General features: G+C 40.0%; 1 protein-coding gene across 1 annotated transcript; it reads right to left on the reverse strand.

The window, feature by feature from the left end:
• Window positions 1-12557: 12557 nt before the first annotated feature.
• LOC134344840 (C-C motif chemokine 20-like) lies at window positions 12558-15717 on the reverse strand. The gene is made up of 4 exons (XM_063044951.1): window positions 15599-15717; window positions 14028-14133; window positions 13860-13937; window positions 12558-12810 (listed from the first exon to the last, which is right to left on the reverse strand). The coding sequence occupies exons 1-4, from the start codon at window positions 15678-15680 to the stop codon at window positions 12777-12779; spliced, it is 300 nt and encodes a 99-aa protein (XP_062901021.1). The 5' UTR covers window positions 15681-15717; the 3' UTR covers window positions 12558-12776.
• Window positions 15718-16952: the final 1235 nt, after the last annotated feature.

The raw sequence follows: 16952 nt of genomic DNA on the forward strand, positions 1-16952 counted from the left end.
AATTACCCCTCCTGGAATCTAGCGCCAACCTAATTTTCCAAATCTACCTGCATGCTCCCTCTAGCTCAAATCATTGTAAGCCAAAAATATCTTACCTTAATTATGTGGATGACAGTCAGATTTACATAAAAGTGTCATCAAGTGACTATGGTCCCATACAATCAATAAAAACTGTATTTAACAAATCACTGATTGGATGAGTCAAAAATTCCTCAAGTTAAACAAGAGAAAACTGAAATAATTCTTTTTGGTGCCAAAAAAGAACGATTACTATTGGTTTATAAAACACTGGATGCTCTAGGGTCAAAATACATCTCCGATCTCCTGCTGCATTATGAACCTTCCTGGGCTCTCAGGTCATCTGGGGCAGGTCTGCTTACCGTCCCCAGGGTCAAAACTAAACATGGTGAACCAGCTTTTAATTACTATGCTCCGCATATCTGAAATAACCTTCCAGACGATCTGAAGTCTGCCCCAAATTTAAGCTCTTTTTAATTTGATGCTCTAAACTTTTCTTTTCGCTGTAGCTTTTAATTAGAATCTCCTGCACTGTAACTTTTATTTATCCTATCTATTGTTGTGTGATTTATTCTCTTGTATATTGTCTGAAATTTAATGTTTCATTTTTATATTTTGTTCTATGTAAAGCACTTTGAACTGCTGTGTTTGAAAAGTTCTGTACAAATAAACTTGCTTGCTTGCATATTGAAATCCCCTTGACATTTGTAAAATTGCCCTTTTTGCATTCATTTTCTAACTCCCATTGTAATTTGCAGACCACATCTTTACTACTGTTTAGGGATCTGTATACAACTCCCATCAGAGTCTTTTTACCCTTGCAGTTCCTTCGCTCTATCCATAATGATTCAACACCTTCCGACCCTATGTCACCTCGTTCTAATGATTTGATCTTATTTTTTCCAACAGAGCAAAGCTGCCCCCTTTGCCTTCCTGCCTGTCCTTTCGATACAATATGTATCCTTGGATATTAAGCTCCTAGCTTTATTTTTCTTTCATCCATGATTCAGTGATGCCTACAACATCATACCTGCCAATCTGCAACTGTGCTACAAGTTCCTCTACCTTATCCGTATGCTGCGCACATTCAAATATAACACCTTCAGTCCTGTATTCACCCTTTTCAATTTTGTCCCCCATTTACGTTGCAGTGCTTCCTGCTGACTGCAATTTTGCCCTATCAACAGCCTCTCCTCACTACCCATTGGCTCTGTTTGTAAAACAGCGATCACATCTTCAGCACTATCATCCACCTTTCCCTTGATACTTCTTGCATTGAAATATACACAGATCAGGACACTAGTTGCACCAGTCTCAACCTTTTGATTAACTTTGTCTGAGGTCTTACCAACATCTGCCTCCACACCTCTGCACTAACTGATCTGGCACTCTGGTTCCCATTCCCCGAAACTCTAGTTTAAACCCCACTGTGCAGTATTAACAAAGCTTCATGCTAGGATTTTAGTTCCCCTCAAGTTCAGGTGCAAACCATCTCTTTTGTACATGTCCATCTTCCCTGGAAGAGAGCCTAATAATCCAAAAAGCTTATGCTCTCCCTCCAACACCAACTCCTTAGCCACGTATTAAACTGTATAATCTTCCTAGTTCTGGGCTTACTAGCACATGGCATGGGTAGCAATCCTGAGATCATTACCCTGGAGGCCCTGCCCTTTAACTTAGCACCTAACTCCCTGAACTCCCTATGCAGAACCTCATCACTCATCGTAACCTTGGCATTGGTACCTACATGAACCCTTCCTATTCACCCTTCTTTTTATGAATGCTAAAGATTTGATTTGAGATACTCTGGACCCTGGCATCTGGGTGGCATCTTGTTCTTGCCTAGAGAGCCTCCTGTCTCTTCCCCTAAGTAACGAATCCCCTATCACCACAATGTGCTTCTTCTCCCCCTTTCCCTTCTGAGTCACAAAGCCAGACTCAATACCAGAGACCTGACCTCTGTGACTTTCCTCTGTTAAGTCAACCCTCTCAACAGTATCCAAAGTGATATACTGTACCTGTTGTTAAGGGGCATGGCCACAGGAGCACTGGCTCCTTAACTCCTTTCCCCTTCCTGACTGTCACCCAGTTTCTGGGTCCTGCACCTTAGGTGTAACTGCTCTCTATAAGTCCTATCTATCACCCCTTCAACCTCCCAAATGTTCCAAAATTCATCCAGTTCTGGCTCCAACTCCTTATTGTGGATTGTTGGAATATGCAGCTGGATGCCCTTCTCATAGTTGTAGTCAACAGGGACATTGGAGGTCTTCCTGCCTTCCCACATCCCACAAAAGGAGCCTTCCACCATCCTGCCTGGCATGTCTACTGTCCTAGCTTTGCAGATATAAAGAAGGAAGGGAATTAAGAAAAAATTCATCTTGAGCTTTTCTTTTCTTTGCTTTCTCTGAGCTGAAGCCTTGAAGAGGCTCAAACCTCAAGATCACCAGTCTGACTCTATCCATTCAAACAATGTCTGTTGTGATGATGGCCGCTGCGCTTTTTCCTGCATTCCTTTAATTTGCTCTTGCTAATCAATCCCAAATGCCGTTTGGTCACTGGTCAAAGCTCTATTTCACTGTAGCATCCACTTTTCTACTCAGACTGTAGACTTGAGTGAAATTCCCGCTTCTGAAAAAATCCGATGCCCGGATTGGTTGCTGGTCAAAGTTCTTTTTTGCTGTAGCGACCCTCTGCTCGCTTTTCTACTCGGGCAGTGGACTTGAGTGAAATCCATTCCTCTTAAAAATTCTCATGTCTGGATTAGTCATGGGTCAAAAGAAATATTCCCTCTAATTTGTAATAACTGCATCCTCAGCCTTCTTCCTTCCTGTCTTCTCCTAGCTCCCGCCAAAAAGACCTCGACCTGCACCAGCGTCCGTCATCAAAGCCTCTCTGCCCAGCATTCTCTAAAACATTCTCCCAATTCTACCATCCTGATTGGTTGACATAATATTCCTAAATTGCACGACCTAACCCCTTATCTTTAGCTCAAACCAAACATGCTAAAAGCAGAACAGACTGGTCTTACAGAACTACTAAAATGAAATACCTACAGCATAGCAGAAAAAATCTTAACCGGGACATTACACAAATATCTCTGCACATTTTCCCACTTGCAAATTCTCCAACAACTTTTGCACGGTGACAAATCGCACAGGTAACACCAGTTTCTGTACTGTACATAAATATTTCTCGTAGCTGCATGTTCCTAACCTCATGAACTTTTGATGTAGCAGTTTCTACTGTTTAATTAATCCATTCTGCTTTAAAAGAAGTAGCAGTTCTTTTGCGTTTCACGCCCTTTGCTTCTTTAGAACTTGACATAGTGAATCAATAATGTCTTCAATAAAAACAGTATAAATAAGCCATTTCTAACATCTGCAGATAAATAATCACAAACTCCGCATTGTCAACACTGTCCACGAGAAACTGGAAAAGGAGATTTTATTGTGTATGATCATGAAATATACTGAACATGCCAATGAGGTAGAGGGTGACATCCTTTTGTGTGCAGTTTAAATTCCTTGTGAGCCAGTAGCCAAAGATGTGCAGAGGGACCTTAGAGGGAACTTTAGCCAAAGCTCTTTCTTGCTGTAGTGACCCACTGCTCCCTTTTCTAGTCAGGCAATGGACCTGAGTGACATCCACTCCTCTCAAAACTTCTGATGTTGGATTGGTCACTGGTCAAAGCTTTTTTTTTCGCTGTAGGGACCTACTGCTGAGCTGCTTGGAACACCAAATCTACCTCTGCAGAAGCATTTACTAGTGTATCATAAGTGCAGGAAATCAATCCTCCTATCCCAGCATCAATGATACAATCCCCTAGATGCCAGGAACAACATTGGAAATATCATAATATATCCTAAATGTACTCAACAATATCTGTATTTCAATATACATTGATATGTATTCACAAAAGATTGAAAGCTATCTAAAAATACATGATGATTCTGTGAATACCCAACCAAAATTTGAGCAGGAAATGTACAAAAATACAAACAAATCCTTAAAAAGAGGTGACATAGGATCAGAAAATGTAGGGTGAAACTGCAAGAGCGAAAAGACCCTGATGGGAGTTATATAAAGGCCTCTGAACAGTAGCCAGGATGTGGGCAAAATATTACAATGGGTGAGAGAAAGGATATTTGAAAAGGGAAGTGTTATGACCATCATGGGGGATTTCAAAATGCAGTTAGATTGGGAAAATACAGTTGGTGCTGGATCCCAAGAGAGGGAATTGATAGAATGCCTATAAGATGGCTTTTTAGAGCAGCTTGTGGTTGAGTCCAATAGGGGAATGGCATTTCTGGATTGGGCATTAGAAAATGGCTCAGATTTGATCAGGAAGCTTAAGGTAAAGGAATCCTTAGGAGGTAGTGATCATAATATGATAGAGCTCACTCTGCAGTTTGAGAAGGAGATGCTAAAATCAGAAGTATCAAAATTACAGTGGAGTAAAGGGAATTGTAGAGGCATGGTCAAAGTTGATTGGAAGGGGTGACAGCAGAACAGCAATAGCTGGTGTTTCTGGGGGAATTTCAGAAGTTCCATCGCAAAGCTGAAGAAGTATTCTGAAGACAGAATGAGGCAACTGTGGCTGACGAGGGAAGTCAAAGAAAGTATAAAAGCAAAGAGAGGGCATATAATATAGTAAAAATTAGAGGGAAGGCAGAGGATTGGGAAGCTTTTAGAAACCAAATGAAGGTAATGAAAAAGTCATAAACAGAGAAACATAGAAACATAGAAAATAGGTGCAGGAGTAGGCCATTCGGCCCTTCGAGCCTGCACTGCCATTCAGTATGATCATGGCTAATCATCCAACTCAGAACCCTGTACCTGCCTTCTCTCCATACTCCCTGATCCCTTTAGCCACAAGGGCCATATCTAACTCCCTCTTAAATATAGCCAATGAACTGGCCTCAACTGTTTCCTGTGGCAGAGAATTCAACAGATTCACCACTCTCTGTGTGAAGAAGTTTTACCTCATCTCAGTCCTAAAAGGCTTCCCCTTTATCTTCAAACTGTGACCCTTCGTTCTGGACTTCTCCAACATCGGGAACAATCTTCCTACATCTAGCCTGCCAATCCCTTTAGAATTTTATATGTTTCAATAATATCCCCCCTCAATCTTCTAAATTCCAGCGAGTATAGGCCTAGTCGATCCAGTCTTTCATCATATGAAAGTCTTGTCATCCCAGGAATCAATCTGGTGAACCTTTGTACTCCCTCTATGGCAAGAATGTCTTTCCTCAGATTAGGGGGCCAAAACTGCACACAATACTCCGGGTGTCGTCTCAGCAAGGCCTTGTATAACTGCAGTAGTACCTCCCTGCTCCTGTCCTCGAATCCTCTTGCAGTGAATGCCAGCATACCGTTCGTCTTTTTCACCGCCCGCTGTACCTGCATGCCAACTTTCAATGACTGGCGTACAATGACAACCAGGTCTCGTTGCACCTTCCCTTTTCCTAATTGGCTACCATTCAGATAATAATCTGTTTTCCTGTTCTTGCCACTAAAGTGGATAACCTCACATTTATCCACATTAAATTGCCCTGAATTTGCCCACTCACCTAACCTATCCAAGTCACCCTGCATCCTCTTAGCATCCTCCTCACAGCTAACACTGCCGCCCAGCTTCGTGTCATCCGCAGACTTGGAGATGCTGCATTTAATTCCCTCATCCAAGTCATTAATATATATTGTAAACAACTGGGGTCCCAGCACTGAGCATTGCGGTACCCCACTAGTCACCGCCTGCCATTCTGAAAAGGTCCTGTTTATTCCCACTCTTTGCTTCCGGTCTGCCAACCAATTCTCTATCCACATCAATACCATACCCCCAATACCGTGTGCTTTAAGTTTGCACACTAATCTCCTGTGTGGGACCTTGTCAAAAGCCTTTTGAAAATCCAAATATACCACATCCACTGGTTCTCCCCTATCCACTCTACTAGTTACATCCTCAAAAAATTCTATGAGATTCGTCAGACATGATTTTCCTTTCACAAATCCATGCTGACTTTGTCCGATCATTTCACCACTTTCCAAATGTGCTGTTATCACATCTTTGATAACTGACTCCAGCAGTTTCCCCACCACTGACGTTAGGCTAACCGGTCTATAATTCCCCGGTTTCTCTCTGCCTCCTTTTTTAAAAAGTGGGGTTACATTAGCCACCCTCCAATCCTCAGGAACTAATCCAGAATTTAAAGAGTTTTGAAAAATTATCATTAATGCATCCACTATTTCTTGGGCTACTTCCTTAAGCACTCTGGGGTGCAGACCATCTGGCCCTGGGGATTTATATGCCTTTAATCCCTTCAATTTACCTAACACCACTTCCTTACTAACATGTATTTCCCTCAATTCCTCCATCTCACTAGACGGAGGGTCCCCTACTTGTTATGCACTGTGAAAGTATGCTAGCTGCAAATATCAAAGAGGATATTATAAGTTTTCTTCAGATATATAAAGAGCAAACGAGAGTGGATATCGGACTACTGGAAAATGACATTGGAGATGTAGTAATCGTGGGCAAAGAAATGGTAGATGAACTTAATAAGTATTTTGCATCATTCTATACTATAGTAGACACCAGCAGAATGCCAGTAATGCGAGAGTGGCAAGGGACAGAAGTGTTATTTTTGGAAGCTGAAAAGTCTGAAAGTTGGTAGGTCACCTGGACTACACATTACAGTTCAGAAAGAAGTGGCTGAAGAGATTGTCTCGGCATTAGTAATGATTTTTCAAGAATCACTAGATTCTGGAATGGTCTTGAGGACTGCAAAATTGCAAATTCGTCTGGTTAGCTGCCTATAGTTAATAATACGTTGCAAGGGGTTTGTGTTGGGACTGCTTCTTTACACATTGTATGCCAATTAGTTGGATTAAGGAACTAACAGCTTTGTGGCCACTTTTGCAGATGATACGAAGATAGGTGGAAGGGCAGTAGCATTAAGGAAGTATGGTGTTTGCAGAAGAATTTGGATAGATTAGGGGAAGTGGCAGAAGGAATTTAGTGGAGGGAAATATGTGGTCATACACTTTGGCAGAAGCAATAAAGGCACAGACTATTTTGTAAATGGGGAGAAAATCCAACGATCAAAGGTGCAGAGGGACTTGGGAGTCCTGGTATGCGATTCCCCAAAGGTTAACTTGCTTGCTAAAATGGTGTTAAAAAAGGGAAATACAATGTTAACATTCATGTCCAGAGAACTTACAAAAGCAATGATGTGATACTGAGGCTTTATAACGCATTGGGCAGACAGCACTTGGAGTATTGTGAGCAGTTTTGGGCCCCTTTTCTATGAAGAAATTGCTGGCACTGGAGAGAATTCAGAGGAGGTTTGTGAAAATGATTCCAGGAATTCAAAGGTTAACATATGAGGTGCATTTAATAGCTCTGGGCCTGTACTTGCTGGAGTATAGGAGAATAAGGGGGGATCTTATTGAATCCTATTTAATATTAAAAAATCTGAACAGAGTGGATGGGAGAGCATGTTTGGTATAGAGAGCACAACCTCAGAATTAAGGGATATCCATTTAGAACTGACAGGAGGTTTAGCCAGAGGGTGGTGAATCTGTAGGATTCATTGCCACAGACAATTGTGCAGTCCAAGTCATCAGACATATTTAAGGTGAAAGTTGAAAGATTGATTAATCAGGGTGTCAAATTTTATGGGGGAAGGCAGGAGAATAGTGTTGAGAGGGAAATGAGTCAGCCATGATGAAATGCTGCAGCAGGCTCAATGGCCTAATTCTGCTCTTAGGTCTTTTGTTTTATGGAAATAAGCATTCAATATTATTTAAATTTTAAAAATCTCAGCGAGTAACCAAATAAAGTCATGACAAAGCTCTTGCATTTTGCAGTTGTGTCTGTGAGCTCTATTTGCATTTATTACACATGCAATGTAATATAACAGATTATTAATGTTGATGTGGTCACTGGATGATGTCAAACATGCAATAAGACAGCATGTCAATCCTTTACAATTAGTCTCTACAGCCAAGAGGAATTCTAATAATCATTATATAATATGCTGTTCATCTGAATTTGATTCAATTTGTGCACAAAACAATAGTATTTTCTTCTTCTCTCGTCCTTAGCATTTTCTTGGGATTGAGGATAACTCACTTCTATGTGTTCTAAAGTGGCTGATGAGGCTAACGTAGGACTTTTTCATTTTGTTTGGGCACGGGGAACACTGTGACAGGAGTATGGACTGGACGACTGATCCAGGACTGGGAGAAGGATAAAGCTGGCATGTGGAAATTAAAACAAAAAACAACAAACATACAAACAAAAAGAATGGTAGCATGGAAGTGAGCCAGTAGGTGCTATTGTTTCACATCTCTAAGGACCCACATTTGATCCAGACTTCAGTCCCTCTCTCTCTCTGGAGCTTTCATGTTGTGGCAGCGTTGTAGAGTAGCAGTTGGAACAATGTTTTACCAATGATCAAAGCTTGGGATTCAATTCCTGCCACTTTCTGTAGGAAGTTTGTACATTCTCCTTGTGAAAGTTGGGTTTCCTGCAAGTGCTCTTGTTTCTTCCCATATTCAAAAGACTTAACGGTTGTGTTAGGGTTAGAGTTGTGGGTAGGTTATGTTGGTACGGGAGTGCGGCAACAATTGCGGGCTGCCTCAGCAGAATCCTCAGTCTGTGTTGGTTGTTGATACAAATCAAAGAATTTCGCTGTATGGTTAAATGTTTCGATGTAAAATGTGATGAATAAAACTGGCCTTTTAATTTTTTTGTCCTCCTATGTTTCTGCTGGCTGCTTTGGATCCTTCTCACATTGCATGGACCTGCTTGTTGTTTTCTATCTTCCTATTTTATATTTATAACCACATGGAAGGAGGCCAAATGAGGTTAGAGTTTGATAGATTTTTAGCTATTTGGGGAATTGAGGGATCTGGGGTTAGTGCAGGGAAGTGGCGCTGAGGTAAGGCATTAGTCATGATCTTATTAAATGGGTGAGTAGAAGTGAAGGGCTGAATGGCCTGTTCCTACTCTTAATTGCTTTGTTCCTTTTTGGCTCCGGGGATCAACCCTATTAGTCCCAGACTTTTTCTCTTATTCTCTCTCACACATACACACCAACAGCCATTGACCTTCACTGGGGGTAATGTACAGTATATTAATCGGCACATTTGCCAGTTAATTTTGCTACTGCAAATTACCACTTGGTTACAAATAAATCAAAACAGGTTGGGCATTTGTGAAAGGCGTTTGGGAGCAATTGTGTTTGTGTGTGCTTTAATCAAGGGGTCATAGGGTCCTAGAGTCATACAGCATAGGAACAGACCCTTCAGTCACAATGCCCATGCCAGCCATGCACTAATAGTTCCACTTGGTCCATTGTCTTTTATCCCTTGGCAATTCAAATCTTGTTTGCTGCTTCTTAAATGTTGTGAAAGCACCTGCCTCCAACACCTCCTCAAGCAACACGTTTCAGATTCCAAGCACCCTCCGGGTGAAAAAATTCTTCCTCAGATTCTTCCCACACCTCTTCTCTCTCACCTTATACCTATGTGATCTTGTTGTAGACGCCTTCACCATGGGAAGAAGAAACTTGTCATCTAACCTATGTTGCCACCCATCATCCTGCTCCATTGCAGGTAAAACAAAGCAAGCAACAATCTGCTGGAGAAATTGAATGGATTGAGCAGCATCTGTGAGGTGAAAGAACTGTTAATGCTTTGGGTTGAAACCATGTCCTTCATGTTCCCTTTCCCCTTCACTCCCTCTGAACACTGCATCAGTGAGAGGGGTAATAACCAGTGCATGGGGTGGGGGAGGTTGTTGGGATGGACCTCAAGGTGACTGGTGGACTGAAAAGGGCCTTTTCTCTTTATAATGGCTATCTCCCCTCTTCACTCTCAGTCCAGATGCAGGGTTTTGACGTGAAACTTTGATAATTCCTTCCTCCCAACAAATACTGTTCAATGTCCTGAGCACCTCCAGAAGATCTCTTGTGTCTCAAGGGTGTAAAAAAAAACAACTTATCCAACCTCTCATTATAATTGAAAAGCATGAATCCAGACAACATCCCAGTGAATCTCCTCTGCACCCTCGCCAGCACAATCACATCCTTCCTCTGGTGTGGCAAACAGAATTACTCCTGATACTCTAAGGGTGGCCTAACCAATATAAAATTATAACACAATATCCCTCCTCTATTATTCTTTGCCAAAGGTGATGCAGGCAAACATCCCATATGCCTTGTTCACCATCCTATCTACCAGTTTATGTGGCAGTGATAGAGCATAGGAATGAGCACAATTACAAATCTCCTGCTGTGCTTAGCAACCAGTAGTGAAAGTCAGAGGAACCTGGAATGGGTGGGAGAGGGAAAAGAAGAGGGAAGGGTCTGCAAAGGAGGCAGTGTATGTTGAGAGAGAAAACTGAGTTGGAGGTGATACCCCTGAGCTGGCCCTCCCTCAGCAGTCCCACTCCTCTGCTTTATTTCACTCTGAGACCTGCTGATCAGAGGTAGCCCCACACCCTGTCCTGTCATCTCATCAGTGGGACACCACACATCATGAGCGGATAGGGGAGTGGCTCCAGGGTTGTGGAGTGAGGGGGACTGTGAAGAGGACTTGGATTGCAGATGGTTAGTGGGAGAAGGTGGACAGCAAAGGGGCAGAAGAGAGAGGATGTAAAGGTTATCTGATGCAGGGAAGTAAAGAGGAGGTGAAGGGGAGAAGGAGGGGGTCTGAGAGCAGGCGGGAGGGCTGAGTGGGAGACCAAAGGAAAAGATATTCAAAGACTGGAAGCTTGGAAGTTCAGAGAGGTGAAGGGGAGGGTGAGTGTTGGAGAAAGTGAAAAGAAAACAGTGACCACAGGTACGTGTGTGTGTGTGTGTGTGTGTGTGTGTGTGTGTGTGTGTGTGCGTGTGTGTTTTCTGAAGAACATGTCTATCCATATTTGTGTACATGTTGTCCTTGCATCAGAGCCACAGGAGCTGCTGAAAGTCAATGTCAAAGTTGTGTTTATTGTCATCTGCACAAGTATATCTATGCACACTTGCAGAGAAAAGCTAAATAACAGCAGCATCCCAGGCACATAGCATCATATAAGCGGCATTCATGAGAAAAATATAAAACTGAACATTCATTGTACACAATTTTTACAGTTGAATTGACTTTATTATTACTGTCATCCTTCATATACATGAGGAGTAAAAATCTTCACATTATGTCTCCGTCTAAATGTGCATTGTACAATTTATAGTAATTTGTGATAAATAGTATGTACAATATAACATAGAACTATAACATAGAAATACAATCATATCAGCATGAACTAATCAGGTGCAGGAACAAGAAGGAACACAATTAGAACAAAAAATAAACAAAGTCAATTCTAGCACAGTGATCGAAGAGGGGCTATCTCCCCTCTCCACTCTCAGTCCTGATGCAGGGTTTTGACAAGAAACGTTGATAATTCATTCTCCCCAACAAATACTGTTCACCCTCCTGAACTCCTCCAGATTCTTGGTTTACCAGTGGTAGGGAGGGATGAACATTCAAATTGCCATACCGGAGCATGATATAACCAGTCAGGATTCTTTCAACAGCACACCTGTAGAAGTTTGTTCGAGTGTTTGGTGCCAGACCAAACCTCCTTAACCATCTAAGAAAGTAAAGAAACACAAACACAAGAAAATCTGCAGGAGGTGGAAATTCAAAGCAACACACATAAATATTTTTTTCCAGAAAGAAACTGAGAGCTTTAAGGCCCTCCTGATGGGGGATGGAGGTGCATAAGGACTGGACATCTATAGTTAAAATGAGACAATCTGGGCCAGGGACCTTGAAGACATTGAAATCCATCTTGATGGCACGAACATAGCCTCCTCTACTGCCGCGATGAGGCCACACTCAGGTCGGAGGAGCAATACCTTATATTCCGTTCAGGTAGCCTCCAAACTGATGGCATGAACATTGCGATTTCTCGAACTTCTGGTAATTGCCCCCCTCCTTCACCATTCCCCCATTCCTGTTTCCCTCTCTCATCTTATCTCCTTACCAGCTTTGTCACCTCCCTCTGGTGCTCCTTCGCCTTCCCTTTCTTCTATGGTCTTCTATTCTCTCCTATCAGATCCCCTTCCTCCAGCCCTTTATCTCATTCACCAGTCAACTTCCCAGCTTGTTACTTCACCCCTCCCCCTCTTACGGTTTCACCTATCACCTGCCACCTTGTATTTCTTCCTCCCCTCCCCCAGCTTCTTACTCTGACTTCTCCCCTTCTTTCCAGTCCTGAAGAAGGGTCTTGGCCCAAAACATCGACTGTTTATTCTTTTCCAGAGATGCTGACTGGCCTGCTGAGTTCCTCCTGCATTTTATGTGTGTTGCTAAGAAAGTAAAGCCATGTTTTCCTTAATATTATACCTATATGCTGGGTCCAGGATGGTTCATCCGATATGTTAATACCCAGGAATTTAATTTCATTCTGTCAAGTGTGAGAAGCTGGTAAGCACCCAAGTATTATGGCCTTGAAAAGAATACTAGGAAAATAAAAAGTGGTGGAATTTTAGACCTTTAATTTTGCAGAAAATATATAAAAATAACATTGAATGATATACAATAAACATAGGTTTCATCGTATTACAAACTTGTAATCAAATAAGAAAAAATAATTGAGCATTACAACTTATCAGTGCAGATAGAGGAATGTTGTCATTAACTATACTTTAATACATAGATGCTATGCAGAAATAATTGTTTAAGTGATATAGCTTTGGAGAATGATTTCATCCAACAATGGATAATTCTTCTAGCTTTTTGCTATGGGAAAAAGACAAAGGAAATTGTTAACTAATCATTTGATTTCTAACATTAAGACAAAAGAGATCTGTAGCTATTTCCAGTCCGTATCTACAATAAAGCTTACTGAATAAATTATCCCTGCCCAACTCTTACACTTTATTTTAAAGATGTCTACAAACTCAAATTGTTTTTTTTTTTGGCTGCTGTATCTGTAGATGATGACTCATTCATTTCCTGTGATATTTCAGGTTTTCATCATCTGGTCTCTTGTGCCCAATGTGTAAATCTGCTTTTCTGTAGATATGGAATAGCTTGGCTTTTGGTCTGATTTTCTTTTTTCCCACAATATTTATTTAAATTGTGTAGTCGTTAAGCCAAAGAATGTGCGATGAGAACATTGCTATTTCATCCATTCTATGTCAACAATCTCAGTTTAAAAACAATATGTTTGGTGCAGAACATTCGCTTGTGCATCCTGATCAAATCAAAGGTGTCAGAGCCACTGTAAACATACATAAACAAATTTTGCAGGTATGGTTCTTTTTTATTTCCTGCAGTAGCTGCCTTGCATGTGATTGTTATCATTTACCAAAAAAGCTTCTTTAACTGGAAAGCTGGTAAATGCAGGCGAAATAAAAAAACTGAACTTTTTTTACACATACATTAAGACGTTCTGTCCTCTAACTTTTCATCAATAATCTATGATGCTGGAGTTATTACCATAGAGTATTTTTCAAATAATTGTGCTTGTAATTTCAAATAAGATCCATATAACATAATACAAACATTTGAATCAATCTTAAGTCTGATAGAAATTTGCTCAAAAGTGATATCCAAAGATAGATTAAAATATCACTGTTATTTATTTTAATCTCTTTAGTGAATGAGGAAGGTTTTTTGATTGTGCATGGGGTTATAGATGAGAGTGAGTGGGAAGCCAGATTTTCATCTGAAAATTTTCCAAATTGTTTTAATTGTTGATTTGCTGTAGTAACCAGCTTTGCACTTTTAACACAAAGTCAAATTAACCTGCAACAAGTTAGTTAAAGATTAGAGTGTGCCCATACCTGAGAAAGTGCAAAGTTCTTTTCACCCATCTTTCTTCCGGATTTGTGCAAATAGCTCGTCCTCCAATTGTGTAGAATCTGTAAAATATATTCAAATAGAGTTTGTCAGTTAAGGCATATTCCCAGTGCTAATTCAGTCCAAATGATATTTCAGTATCATGTACTTACATGACTGCATCTATATCACACATCTCATTAGATTGTTGCATCACAAACCCAGAGATCAGTCGGAATGGTAGTCGAGATTGGGAGTAGCGGAGACAGCAGTCTGCCACTGAGGAGAGAAAAAGTGGGAAGACACATTTATGTTTTTACATGATAAGAATCTTTATTACACTTTATAATTATAAAATTCAATAATTCATTTGTGTATTAAAGTTTGAATTAAAAATAATCAACATCCTTATAACGTTATTATTTTTCCAGTGATCATTTATTTATATAAATTGAGACTTTAAATATGAATTAATGATCTAGTTTAAATTCCACCATGGATTCCGGAGAGCTTCTATTAATAAATACCATACCATTTAGCATAAAATAAGCCGTTGTCAATATGAGTAACTGTGCATTGTTATAAACACCCAACTAGCTCACCAATGTCCTTCAGGAAAGGAAAACTGCTTGATCTTGTCCTCAGCTAAATGCCTGTTGTAGATAGGTAGATATTTGTTGTGTTAGGAATTACCACAAAAGCCCTTGTATTGATTAAACTGCATAAATATGCAGTGAGCTCCAGTTGCTTGACACTAATATGGTGCTAATGGAATAGTAGACCTATGGAAACTTCAACATCAGTAAGTTCCCAACCAAGTCTTGCAATATTTGGAAATCCTTTTTTTATCTTAGTTGTGTCCAAATTCTGGAAGATCCTACTGAACTACAAACTTTGTATATTGTGGCAATACTTTTAATATACAAACTGCAAAAGCTCAAGCTAATGTTTCACTTCTATCTTCTCAAGATTGGTTAGGAATGGGCAATAAACTCTGGTCATGAGTAAATTTTAAAAATTAATAGGACTTTCATCTTACTGATCTCCGATATTTTACACAGTGGATTCTGGTTATTTGGGCCATTGGTTAATCAGGGCAGCCATTTATTTGGGCATCTCTTAAAGAACAAAAACTAATTGAGAAAACTACTAGGGTTCCCTTATTATATATTTGGCACACGATGCTGCTTAATTGGGGCAGGAGCCAGTTGCCAAACAGATTCTAACTAGCGTCAGTTGCATGCACTTGTGTAGCCATTAGATGCTACACCATGTTTGGAGCGAACGGTTTTTAAATAGCATCAGATGCGTGTGTCTGTATTCAAAAAGGAGTGATTTTTGTCTGCTGATAGTTGCTGAGAAATGACCAGTAAGTCAAGTCAGAACTGTTTTGCTCATTGCCTTTTCAAACATTGAGGCTTGGTAATGCCAGAAACAGACGGGAAGAAATGAAACTATTTCACTACTTCAGCAAGTTAAGAACTATGAAGAATTTGAAGGGTATTGGTATTGACAATCATCTTGCATTATATGAAGGCAGTCCATTATCTGCACTAGGTGTCTGTGCTGATTTCATTCACTGCGTTCACTCAAGGAATTCCTTCATACCTGTTAGGAACTGATATATATATACACACACACACACACACACACACACACACACACATATCAAATCAACAGAAATAATATCAGTCTTATTCTGTACCTTGAAATGCAGTTAATTAAATAACAGATGTAGACTTACCTGCAGAGGTTGAATCAACGACCATGTTCAGAATCAAGAATGAAAACAAAGCAGCCACTGACAGATGCCTGAGAGCTCTCATGTTTGAAGCAAATTTTTCTCGTGATACAAATGATTCTAAGATCTCCAACTGTGCATTGAACTTGTGATTTCTATCTTCTACTTATATAGAGAAGATTCTGCGTTTAAGTAAGACATGTCATGGGAAAATTTACACAGATACAAAAGAGAAACAAATTCCCCTCATTACAAGCTTCCTCCTCTCTTTTTCCACTGCAATCACAACTCAGTATCAAATTTCAATTACATTGTACCAAGTCAAAATACAAAAGAAAAAAATGTCAGTCTGCAAAAAGCAAATAAGCAGGAAAAAAAATTCAGTAAAGTTGACATGCATATGGATTTACATGTTTAATACAATATTAATAAAACTAAAGAAACAGAATTCTGTGTGATTATCACCTATAAAATTGTTCAACGTTCATTGACGATACTGATGTTAACTCATTCAGTCTCTTCCTATCAGATATATTCCCTTCGTCTAATTAATTTCTCCTCCATCTTCTATGATATTGAAAACTATCTTTTTTTCACAGTTCTAATGAATAGTCCTGAGACAATAACTGCCTTTCTCTCCGTTGATGCTGCCTGACCGCTAAGTGCTTCTAGTATTTTCTATTCAAAGGTTATTTCTTCGCAATTTTCATTTTTATAAATATTTTCAGCAGGTTTGGAAGATTGTGCCCAAAATCCTGAATGTCTGTATTGCGTTCTCCATCCAGTTAATAATCTTCATTTTATTTAACATAAATAGGCCATGTAAACCATCATTCTCTGCAATTGAAGACTAACTTGTTTTTCTCTTATTTTCAGTTCTGACAAAAGGTCTTTGACCTGAAATGTTAACAGTTTCTTCTTCCACAGGTGCTGCATGATCTGCCGATCATTTCCTGCATTTTCTGTTGGACTATGTAACCATTACTTTTTCTGATTATTTTGTTAGATTGAATAGCTTATATTTATCAATGTTTATTTTATTAAATTAATTTTTGTGACTGGCCTGTTGCTGACAAGCCCAATATTTATTGCCTATGCCCAATTGTTTATGAAAAGGTGGTGGCGAAATACCTTCTTCAAGCACTGCAACTTTTGGCCCTACTGTGGTGTGGAATAGGGATGGGGTGAACAAGTTTTGTAAGCTCAGAGTAGGATGAAAGTAATTACAGGGATGGAAGGTTGGGGTGAACAATAGGAGAGCACAGTATAGGAGACCTACCTGAAATCAGGTCTGAGCACTAGATTTGGACTTGCTTCGTCATTGTGTTTTTAAATGTTGCTGCTGTAATGAAAGAAT

The sequence above is a fragment of the Mobula hypostoma genome, chromosome 4 (assembly GCF_963921235.1).
Source record: "Mobula hypostoma chromosome 4, sMobHyp1.1, whole genome shotgun sequence".
Classification (NCBI taxonomy): domain Eukaryota; kingdom Metazoa; phylum Chordata; class Chondrichthyes; order Myliobatiformes; family Myliobatidae; genus Mobula; species Mobula hypostoma.